The sequence below is a fragment of the Cibotium barometz genome, chromosome 44 (assembly GCF_041138505.1).
Source record: "Cibotium barometz isolate CiBa-2024 chromosome 44, ASM4113850v1, whole genome shotgun sequence".
Classification (NCBI taxonomy): Eukaryota; Viridiplantae; Streptophyta; class Polypodiopsida; order Cyatheales; family Cibotiaceae; genus Cibotium; species Cibotium barometz.
The window spans coordinates 47,845,188-47,857,632 of NC_141089.1; the positions used below are offsets into that span (position 1 = coordinate 47,845,188).

The 12,445-nt window shown below is 37.1% G+C and overlaps 1 protein-coding gene across 3 annotated transcripts in view; it reads left to right on the plus strand.

Annotated features, from left to right (window-relative positions):
* Positions 1–4,299: 4,299 nt before the first annotated feature.
* The window catches only part of LOC147613379 (uncharacterized), a 75,655-nt gene continuing 67,509 nt past the window's right edge, over positions 4,300–12,445 (plus strand). The window contains exons 1-5 of one of the 3 annotated variants that reach the window (XR_015263412.1): positions 4,302–4,589; positions 4,700–4,798; positions 4,872–4,963; positions 5,054–5,413; positions 5,633–6,029. Coding sequence is in view for 2 of the 3 variants with exons in the window: in XM_086782718.1 (XP_086638844.1) it covers positions 4,375–4,589; positions 4,700–4,798; positions 4,872–4,963; positions 5,054–5,184; positions 6,072–6,422 (888 nt within the window). In the remaining variant the exon portion in view is untranslated. Of the gene's footprint in view, positions 4,590–4,699; positions 4,799–4,871; positions 4,964–5,053; positions 5,414–5,632; positions 6,030–6,071; positions 6,479–12,445 lie in introns of those variants that run through there. The other 2 variants (XM_086782718.1, XM_086782719.1) reach the window with 2 other exon arrangements.

Genomic DNA, 12,445 nt, shown 5'->3' on the forward strand with positions numbered 1-12,445 from the left:
TTAAAAGTTTCTCAAAAAAATTAAGTTAAGCTCTATATTATGTGAAGATCTAAGGTACAAAGTGGGAATCTCATATGTAAAAGATATTAGCATTTTATAGAATCAGTCAAATTTTGGACACGGTGTATACATTGACTTTGTACCTAAGGAAATCAAGACTTTCAACTATCTAATGCTTAATCAGATTATGCAACTATATTCCCAACTTTGTATGTGATGTTCCAAAAGCAGAACTTGAAAGGAAATTCCTTCGTTAGCTAGGAGAGATTAGCCACTAAAGGTAAATAAATGCCTATTTTTTTACTATTTACAGGGTGCTTGAGTGGACAAAACTGGGCACCTTGATCCTGCAACCACCCATTTAATGATGAATACATGGGTGCTTGTTCAACTACATTTAATGATCGATACATGGGTGCTTGTTCAACTGCATTTAATGATGTTGGGATGGTAACATAAGTGTTGAACACAAATCCTAGGTCATAATTCAAGAAGTTGGGATGGTAACATAAGTGTTGAACACAAATCCTAGGTCATAATTCAAGAAGTTGCCAGAGAATTTAATGTTGCAATTGGACAATTATGTCTCAGAGAACAAGAATCGGTATTTGTTTACCTATCTATCATTGTTGGTTGCGCTAAAGGAGTATTTAAGATGGTCTAATTAGGATTTCTGATGTGATTGGTTCATAGACATGAGGATATTAATGCAATGTTTTTTAATAGGCTTTCTAAGAAACTAAGAACTCGCCAAACATTCACCTTCTCGCATTTAATGAAAATATTCAAGGATAGCCAAGTATCTTCTCCAACCCCATTCTTGATAACAACAAATGTCCCAGACTTCAAGGGATTCATTGATGGATACTTGTCTAATGGACAAGATGCGCTAGTCGGGCACTTAAGACCATTACAATATGTAATAAACCAGTTCCAGTCATGCAATATAAAGTGCATTCTAAATCCATTGAATGGTTGCCAAATCATGGTGGTATTGAATTATGGAATAAAGATAGTGAGATGATAACACAATACTACCGCGAGACGATAGGGGTTTGATCATGCCTTGTTTCAATGTTTGAGTACATTAAAGATCACTTAGAGGTGGTAAAAGGAATTAAGGATTACATACGATATTGGAAAAGATGGGCTGATGTTCAAGGATACGATATGCAACTTTCACCTTGTATATCAGCCTAGTGATTGAATATTTGGAGGCCATGGTTCAAACACTAGAGAGACCAAGTTTCTTGGATGGAGGCTTCTAACAAAACTTTTGGCTAAGAACACTAGGCCCACACATGTGGATGATATAAGTATTATAATAAATTCTTAGGATTGGAGGAATTTTATGATCACGATTGTCGACCACAAAGTAAAAGGCCAAAAAAGCTTTTCAGCCCATGGTTGATTTTAGAAAGGGAGACTTTGTTCTTATTCGACCATTGGAATCAATATATCATATATGGTTGGGTATAGCTTAGAGTAACATAGATGTTAATAAATAGTTAATTTGAAAACTACAAGAGGAATTTAATACAATATTGGACACTCGTATGCAAAATTGTTAGTGATGCTGAGGTTTTTATAGATTGTTGGAACAAATGCTGGATGTGTAACAAGAAGGATCCTGTATGTTGGGAAGTATCAGACATGTGCAATAGTTTTTGCATGGGTCACTAAGGGGCAAACCTAAGGGGCAAACAATGCCACAAAAGATTAAGCTTCTAGTAAATGTTTGTACTAAGGCAAAGGAGAGTGGAAACAACTGAGGAATGTGATGAAGGCTAGAGAGTTTAGATTATTAGAGTACTAGTTGGATCTATGTTGGTCACTTTTGTTTATAAGTTAGTGTATGTTAGTCTCCCACTATTTAGAATTTGATTATTTTTATACTTTTCTTTCAAATTTTAGGAATATTTTCTTGGCTACATTATAGCAGCTTAAACGGTGTTTGTAAACACCCTATATGTGTTATTATCAACCTTGAGTAGCAACACTTTCTCTTTCAAATTTAGTGAAATTACCCAAATTAATTATTTTTTCATGAGATCTTATTCCATTCCTAGTTGCACACGAGAATTTCACCCAACAACACACACACACACACACACACACACACACACACACACACACACACACACACGAGATACTTGGAGACTTTGATCCCTAATTAACCATCTTGTGAGTGAGTACCGCAAGGGGGTACCACCCTTTCCACATATTGGCCACTTTGTATAGGTAGTGGACAAGCCACGGGACAAAGCCCAAAAGTTACTCACTCAGAAGATTGGAGTGAACAACGTGCACACCTTTGGTAGAACTAGGCATCCCAAGTTGAGTCGCGATCTTTTATGTCCATGCAACCATTGTCCTTGATCTAGAGCGTGAGCTTAAAGGGAAAGCACTACACACTGTTGTCGCCTACAAGATCGTGGAGGAAGCAAGTGCCATGAGACGATTAAACGATGACGGCTTAAGGTGTGCGGATGGCAGTCTACATGCCACCTAAACATGAACACATCCTTAGTATAAGGTGGCCCGATGAGGATTTGAACCCAAGACCTCCCGTAGAAAGTCCAAAGTCATATCCACCAAGCTACCCCCTTGGGGACTACCAAAATTAATTTAAAGATATTAATTTTATTTTTTTCCAAAATGCATGGATTTTTCCAAATTTCCTAATATGGACTTAAAGGGGAAATGGCATTGATTTTAGAAATTGAAGATTTTTTATTAAAAAAAGTTAAATCGATACTTTTATTGGATGTGGCCAATTTAAATTAGTATTTGAGATCAAGGAACAACTTGTGCTCATCATCTTTTGCTTTAAACATGGATATTGAAGCGTTATCTCTTCTTGCAATAATACCACATGGGTGCATGTAGTAGTTGCACATAGAAACTATATGTGCAAGCATGTGCTTTTTCTCTAATATTTGAAAATGCCACATTCAACTTTAGGTGTGGACAAACAACAAAACATAGCTTGAAGCTTAGGGTGCATAAGAAGGATTTTCATGGTAATGGTAACATTAATCATCATTGATATATGTATTTATTAATTCACTTACATAAGGTAAAAGCATGAAATGATATTAATTCACTTGCATATAAGGTAAAACATGAAATATTGGTAACATTGATCATCATGGATGTGGATTTATTAACTCACTTACATCAGCTAAAAGCATGAAATGATTTTAATTCACTCGCATAAGGTAAAGCTCGAAATATTGTATTCATTAATTCACTTACATAAGGTAAAGCACGAAATGATTTATTAATTCACTTACATAAGGTTAACTCAAAATATTTGATTTATTAATCCGCTTACATAAGGTAAAGCATGAAATGATATTCATCTTTCACACTGTTTGAATTCAAAGATTTTGAGGAATGAGAATACCGTGCCTTATGGAATGTAATGAAAATGTGTTTAATATTTGAGTAATTCAACTCATCTGATTGATTTTAAAAACGTAGGAGCATTGGAAGGTGCAATAAAATATACACAATAGTGAATTAAGAAAGTTGTAGATAGTAGACACATTGTAGCAGTGTTGGAAGATGCAATAACGGATACATCATAGTAGCGATTAAGAAAGTTGTAGACATACTTTGCACAATTTTTCATATTTCATGAAGATTTACATGAAAAATCCCTTAGCTACTCCACTTTTGAACATTTTGTGGCATTTAATATCTTTGATCAAGAGAGATACATAAAACATATGTTACTACACTGATGCAAAAGCTTTCAATAGCTTTGAAAGTATTACAAAATCAAAGTAAGAGAGGGAGCATGAGGGCCCATGTGGGGTGCACTAGGCATGTTGGCGGCCCATGGGCATTGGTCCCTTGAGTAAGAAAGGTGTTAGTGCTTGAATGGTTTGGCACATATAACCATGCATGTGATAATGTACTGGGAGAAAGACTTAAATGTAGTGGCTTACATGTGTGTGGCAAGAGGCATCATGTAGGTAAAGTAGTTCCATTTTATTAAAGGTACATAGCTAGCTTTTGAGTAGAAGGAACCTTTAAAAGGCCACAATGGTAGGAGTAAAAAAAGTATTATGAGGGAAATTGAGGGGCAAAAGGGGGGTACCTTAAGCCGGGGCTATGGTAAGAGAGTGAACAAATATTTAATGAAGGAAGCTTAGGGCCACAAAGGCCCAGCTTTAGGGGGTGGTAAGAGTAAAAAGTACAACATGGAAAGTGTGGTTGGGGAAATAATGACTCTAGGAATAGCCATGTGACAAAACATCTTTGATAAATACCTATTGACTTGCATTGTGCCCTTTGTGGCATTTCCTCTTGTTTTTTCTTCTTCTTCTTCTTAATTTGGGGGGGGTGGTGTAATTAGCCTCTGATATGGCAGCTGTTACGCTCTTGAGCTTTCATGCTGTATTTTCTGAAGGGACCAAGTCCCCCAAGACCCTTAATTTTGACAAGCTTAATCGTGCTTTCAGCCCACTATACCAGCGATCAGTCGTTAGTAGACGGCGGGGCCATACTCCCCTAATTACGATTAGAGCTTCCGTGCGAGCAGATCCTCTCGCCACATCTAGTCAACCAGCTGCTTCAAGGTATGATTTGGGCTTAATCACGCTCGAAATGCCTGTATTTAGCGTCGAAAGTCGTTAATCCTGCAAAGATCTGAGTGATTAGCTGTGATTTTTTTGTGTGCCCTGTTAAGATTGATCGGATCGGGCAGTTGGGGCAGCTCATCAGCGGGGACAGCGTATCCAACGGCTCTCGCAGCTCAGTATATCCTTGTCTTGTCATGGGCTAAAGTGTACGTCGTATTAATCCAGCAGTTAATTATACCGTTCTTAGCACGATTGATGCTGATTATGGCTGTGTCGCAGGTTGTGGGATGTGGGGCGCTGCATCTGGCGATTACCAGGAGCAATATGGGGCCTTCTCAGCGGAAATGAGAGCACAATCAAGGAGGTAGAAGGTATGGCTTCAGGATAATTATTATCACTAATCTTGAAGATTGGCTTCGTATTTTGGCTAATTTGTGGGCCTTAACTTACCTCCTGCGCAGAAAAAGTAGACGAAGCGGCTGGCTATGTGAAGAAGACGGCCGCCACAGTTGCGACGGTGGCTGAAGAAGTGGCGAGAGCGGCTCAAACTGTGGAAGACGACGCCGACAAAGTTGAAACTATGGTGGGCAAGGTAAATTAATTGGTGTCATTTCACATTCTAACTAAGGTGTCATTTCCCATACTAACTAAGGTTGAAGCTGCCTAATTCAGGGGCTTTTATTCCATGACCTTTACTCTCAACCCACCCTCTTCCTCTCACACCCTTTTTAAACCCACCCTTGAGGTGGGGAGGGGTGAGCTCCATTTTTGAACTCACTCGCCACCGCATCCAAACAAGGCCTCCAAACTCTACCAGCAAGGTGCCGTTTCACATTCTAACTAAGGTGTCATTTCCCATACTAACTGAGGTGAGGTTCTTAAGCTGCCTAATTCAGGGGCTTTTATTCCATTACCTTTACTCTCACCCCCTTTTTAAACCCACCCTCTTCCTCTCACACCCTTTTTAAACCCACCCTTGAGCTCCATTTGAACTCACTCGCCACCGCATCCAAATAAGGCCTCCAAACTCTACCAGTCAGCTATTGCCCTCACCCCCATTATCAAGAGATCTTGATCTAGGAAGCTTTACCCCTCAATATTGCTCTCCAAGATGCTTTAATGAGGCTTCCTAAGTGCTTGTGTGTGAAGGTCTTGACCTTGAATGCACCTTCGTGTGAGTAAGCCGTGCTTCTCCATCCATAGAAGCATGTCTATCTAGGGGGCATCAGCTTGCCACTCAATGAGAACATGGGCTCGACTGAAGCCACTCTGTTCACCTCGTCACTCTAGGTTTACATGGGCTTGAGTGGAGCCACATCTGGATGGCTCTTTACACATCTGGATGTCGTAGGTGGTGAATTGGCCAATGGACATACAAAAATGTAGCTTTGCAACACATTTTCCCATCTCTCTATTAATACAATATATGCATGTGCACTCTCGTGATATGCGTGTTGGGTGTTGTTTATTTGTTTGCAGTTGGAAAACACTAGAGAGAGTGTAAAAGAAGAGGTGACTGAAGCCGTGGGTGATCTCAAGGGCTCTGTAGAGGATCTCAAGGGATCAACCAAAGAGGTAGCTGACATAGTACAAGAACTTAAAAATAACAAGACGAGTGATTCAACGACAACATCCAAATTTAGCTCAAATGTCAACGATATTTTCAATTATTTAAGCATCAGTCACCTCCTATTTTCCCATCCATTTGTACGAATTAAGGACCCTTCCATTTTCCCCAAACTAATACTTGCAACCGCCGCAATTGTCATTTGGCCATCTCAGATTCTAAGTGGTGTTCCAAATTACAAGCTTTCAGCTTCTATTTTGTAAGTTTAGCCTCATAGATTGAAGCACCTTTCAAGAAATCATAAGACGTACTTCTTACACATGGAGAAAGAGACAAGTTCTCTTCTTCAAGAACAAGGCTCAACACGTTTGGTACTGTATACAGGAAACCTACACCTTTTGGTGTATAATGTATGGCTATCTTTTCTTCATGCTTTGGGAACATAATGTGAAACTAACATTTAAAAGTTGAAGCCTTTTGCATTCCTTCATTCAAATGCTACTTCTTGTGTCAATACAATTTTTATCCATTATGTATATCTTTTCCAATCACTTTGCAGCACATTGTCATTTCTTACCTCTAGAATAAAAGCAAGCTCTTTTTTTAGTTCTTTCAATTTTTATAAAATATGCTTAGAGGTAAAGTCTAAGAATTTCAGATATGTACAATGAATTTAACTTTATTCACAAATACCATTTTAAGAAAATTACCAACTAGAAATATACTTGAAGAAATTCTTATAAATAGACTTGAAGTGAGGTTTTATCTATTGTATTTCAATGCTCTACCCTCATTTTGTGATGTCCATGCACTGCTAGCTTATGTTTGTATGATCTCCCCAATTATGCGAAGTAGCCATGGTGAGGGCGATGGCATCCTTGTATTTTCATGCAATGGTATCATAGGAGGCCAAATGGTGTAGAGATGGCTTAGGTAAGATTCGGTACACTGCCTAATATGCTACATGCTAGAGTGGACCATTATGCCATAAATGGTCTACACATGGAGTAGGTAGACTTTACTCTTGAACAATGTTTTTCAGATCTTAAGTGGGGCCCAAGGTGAGGTTGAATGGCCATAGAAATTGGGAAAGTTGTGTAATAATCTCTAGTATATTGTGTACAGTGGCACCAATTATGGGGCCCAAGGTGAGGTTGAATGGCCATAGAAATTGGGAAAGTTGTGTAATAATCTCTAGTACATTGCGTACAGTGGCACCAATTATGATTGTGGACCTACAACATCTAATCATGGCCGGCCCATGTATCCTTTATAGAGGCACTACCAACTCCTTCTCCATATTGTTCATTAGTCATCATTATGAGTTTACATGGGGGGTTTATACTTGTGATGTGAGTTGGTAAGTTCAACGAGAGTTAGGCACATTGTAAGCCTATAAAAGGGAAAGCATGTTTATTATTTGGAATAACAGAATCTCTCACACATTGTACTTTACTACATTTGATTCATAAGAGTTAATAAAGTAAATTAATAACCCATTAAGCCGATGAAAAGACATTAAATAAACCGCTTATATAAGCATCCCATCCGAATGTAAGCATGACTCTTAATTGGCATCTAAATGTAGGAACAATACTAGATTTGAGTACTTCGTTTACTATAATAAATCACAATAATTGGAAAACTAGTTCATGAATTTCTACTCCTGCTTTGAACAAAGGAGCAATCTACTAGACAAAAACTCCAAGCATCAAAGATGCTTTAATAGCACCCACAATGAGTAGTGCTATCTTGCACTACACGAGGCCACCTTTGTATGCTTAGCCAGTATACTAATTTATATAATGTACATATATCATGGTATATAATATATAATATGTATACTAATTAAGCACAGTATATATTAATAAAAGTAATTAAAAATTTTTATATCAATATTATTATTCTAGTTTAAACATGAATATTTGTTTAACTTAATTATTTAATATTGTTGTAAGAATACAATTGATATTTTTACTCACATTATACTAACACTACACTATATACATATATATAATTTTTTATTAAAAATAAAGAATAATGTTGAGATTAATGCTCATATTAATATTAACATTGATATAGTAGTGGTAGTATTAATATTAATATAGTAATTTCAATATTTTGCATATGATTCTGATAATCTTATTTTTTATTTAAAAAGATAAACATTCATTTCTCTGTGTATGTGTGTGTGTGTGTGTGTGTGTGTGTGTGTGTGTGTCTATATTAATCTATCTCTCATCTCGTCCCTTTGAACCTAAATCTAACCCTAACATAATGCTTATTTAACTCTAACACTTATCTAAGCCTAAATCTAAATCTTATTGAAGCCTAAATCTAACCATCTAATGAGTTTTATGACAAGCCCTATTCATCCATAAAGGATTTGGACTTGTGTCAAAATATTAAATCCTAGCTTGCATCCCTGGCCTAATATCCTTAGGGGTAATGGTGGTACTAAGAGTAAAAAGTAAAAGATGGGCAGTGTGCAACCCTGAAATTTGTAACCCTGCCCTAGACTTCAAAATTTCCAAAATTGAAGGCCTAGGTGCTATCTTGTCCTTCATTTGAAGCCCATTGTTATGGAAAACTTGTTAAGTTATGCTCTTTATTTGAAAGATTCTTTTTAGTGGTAGCCTTCACCTAAAGGCTAGAATGGCTTTGATGCCTATTGCAGCCTTTAAGTTTCAAGCCTGGCAAAGTGGTTTAGTGCTCTTAAAAAAATGGCATTCTAGTGTATTTGTACCAACCAAAATTAACATTAGTTCTTTTAATTTTTATAAAATATGCTTAGAGGTTGAGTCTAAGAATTTCAAATATGTACAATGACTTTAACTTTATACACAAATACCGTTTAAAGAAAATTACCAACTAGAGATAAACTCGAAGAAATTCTTATAAATAGACTTGAATTGAGGTTTTATCTATTGTATAGTAATGCTCTACACTTGCTAGCTTATGTTTGTATGGTCTCGCCAATTATGGGAAGTAGCCATGGTGAAGGCGACGGCATCCTCGTATTCATGTGCAATGGTGGCCTAGGAGGCCAAATGGTGTAGAGATGGCTTAGGTAAGATTTGGTAGAGTGCCTAATATGCTACATGCTAGAGTGCACCATTATGCCATAAATGGTATGCACATGGAGTAGGTAGACTTTACTCTTGGATAATGTTTTTAGATCTTAAATGGGGACCAAGGTGAGGTTGAATGGCCATAGAAATTGGGAAATTTGTGTAATAATATCTAGTACATTGCGTAGTGTGGCACCAATTATGATTGTGGATCTACAGAATCTAACCATGGCCGGCCCATGTATCCTTTATAGAGACACTACCAACTCCTTGTCATGGTATAGTTTATTCTTCACACATCCAACTCCTTCTCTATATAGTTTATAGAGACACTACCAACTCCTTCTTCATACAATTCATTAGTCATCATTATATGTTTAGCTGGGGGGGTATACTTGTGATGTGAGTTGGTAAGTCCAGAGAGAGTTAGTAACATTGTAAACCTATCAAAGGGAAATCATGGCTATTATTTGGAATAACATTATCTCTCACGCATTATACTTTACTGCATTCGATTCACAAGAGTTAATAAATTAAATTAATAACCCATTAAGCCGATGAAAAGGCATTAAATCAACCACTTATATAAGCATTCCATCCAAATGTAAGCATGAGCCTTAATTGACATCCAAATGTAGGAACAATACTAGATTTGAGTACTTTGTTTACTATAATAAATCACAACAATTGAGAAACTAGTTCAGGAATTTCTACTTCTACTTTGAACAACAGAAAAATCTATCGAAGGCTACTAGACCTAAAACCAAAGAAACTCAAAGCATCAAAGATGCTTTAATAGCACCACAATGAGTAGTGCTATCTAGCACTACACGTAGGCCACCTTTGCGTGCTTAGCCAATATACTAATTTATATAATATTATGGTATATAATATATAATGTGTATACTAATTAAGCACAATATATATTAATAAGTAATTAGAAGTTTTTATATCAATATTATTATACTAATTTAAACATGAATATTTGTTTCACTTAATTATTTAATATTGGTGTAAGAATACAATTGATATTTTTTCTCACATTTATACTAACACTATATACATATATATTATATTTATTAAAAATAAAGAATAATGTTGATATTAATGCTCATATTAATATTAACATTGATATAGTAGTGGTAGGATTAATATTAATATAGTAATATCAATATTTTGTATATGATTCTTATAATCTTATTTTCTATTTAAAAAGATAAGCATTCATTTGTGTGTGTGTGTGCGTGTGTGTGTGTGTGTATTAATCTATGTCTAATCCCGAACCTAAATCCAACCCTAACATGATGCTTATTTAACTCTAACACTCACCTAACCCTAAATCTAACTCTTATTGAAGCCTAAATCTAACCATCTAACGAGTTTTAAGACAAGCCCTAGTCAACCATAAAGGATTAGACCCTTAATTTCAAGCTTAATCGTGCTTTTAAGTCCGCTATCCAAGAGATCAGTTAATTACGATTAGAGCTTCCGTGCGAGCAGATCCTCTCCAACCTAGACCCAATACATCTAGTCAAGCTGCTTCAAAATGCTTGTATTGAGCGTCGAAAGTCGTTAATCCTGCAAAGATCTGCATGATTAACTGTGATTTTTTTGTGCCCTGTCAAGATTGATCGGATCGGACAGTTGGGGCAACTCAGCGGGGACACATGAAGCAGCGTATCCAACGGCTCTCGCAGCTCAGTATATCCTTGTCTCCTCATGGGCTAAAGTGTACGTCGCATTAATCCAACAGTTAATCATAGGTGTTGCTAATCAATGGGAATTAGGTTGCTGATTATGGCTTTGTAGCACCTGATTATGGCGTTGTAGCAGGTTGTGGGATGTGGGGCGTTGCATATGGCGATTACCAGGAGCAATATGGGGGCCTTCTCAGCGTAACAGAGAGCACAATTAAGGAGGTAGAAGGTATTATCTCACTAATCTTGCTTTACTTTGTATTTTGGTTAATTTGTGGGCCTTAACCTACCTCCTGCACGTGAAGTTCTTTTGTTTTAATCAATAATAATTATTTGTATTAATTGAAGATGTTCAAAAGGTGTGATACAACCAAGTCAAGATTACAATTTACTACTCTTTCTCCACCTCCTTCAAAATTTTACACAATCTTTCATCTTCTAACAAAAAGCAGGACTGTTTCTTCAAGGGGACTGTTTTTCCAGCATTCCCCCTTTCTTGGACCAAACTTTAATAGTGGGCTTGGTTCCAACCGGGTTTTCTATGAAGGCAACAAATGTATGATCAGTTTGTTTTTCTTTACGGTACCACCTCAAAGTTTTTGGACCAAACTTAGGAGGCCTTTTCTTCCCTTCCCAACATCTCACCTGCATCAAGAGTTAGGGGTTCATCCCTAGTATGTTTGAAGCTCACCAAGAAGTTGGGCAGAATTTAGAACATATTCCTTTGTAGATTCTGAATCAACAAGTCCATCTCAGGACATCTAATTTTATTCACATTACACACAGACCAGCACATGCACACACATTTATGCATCAAATCTGAATCTTGCAAGCGTGTACATATTGCCCTCGTAAATACAATTGCATTCTGGCTAGACCGGATTTCCCATAAGATGATGCAAGCTCTGATAATATTAAATACCAGCCTAATGTGTTCATTACCACAGGATCCAGTCCCCCCAATATGTTTGCATACCCAAGCTCTTCTCTATCCATTTAGACATTTTGGACCAGATACCCCTGATTGCTGGACATTCCCAAAACACATGTTTACCATCTTCAAGTGATGATCTACACCTGGGACAGATGCCACTAGATATATTTCTCCTTTGGAGTTTAGAGCCAATAGGTAATGCCTATATGCAAACCTTCCACAAAAAGACTTGAATCTTCCTAGGGATCTAGCAATCCCAGAGCGAATTCCATCTCTTTTTCCAGCTGGAGGGGCTCCACTTTACATTCCAGATTTTATTACGATACAACACATTGGCATCCCCATTTCTCATTAATGAATATATTTCTCTAGTTTTACCATTGAGCCAAGTCCAATCCTTGATCCAAACTAAGGTATCAGTAGCTATGGAGCATAATTTCCTATGTAACACCTCCAAAACGTGAGTCATCAAATCTCTTTCCCTCCTAACTAGCTGATATTCCACAGATAACTGGTTCACATCTTTCCACCCTACCAAATTCCTATCCTCCCAGCAGTCAACCAATGCCTTTGTTGTTGAGACT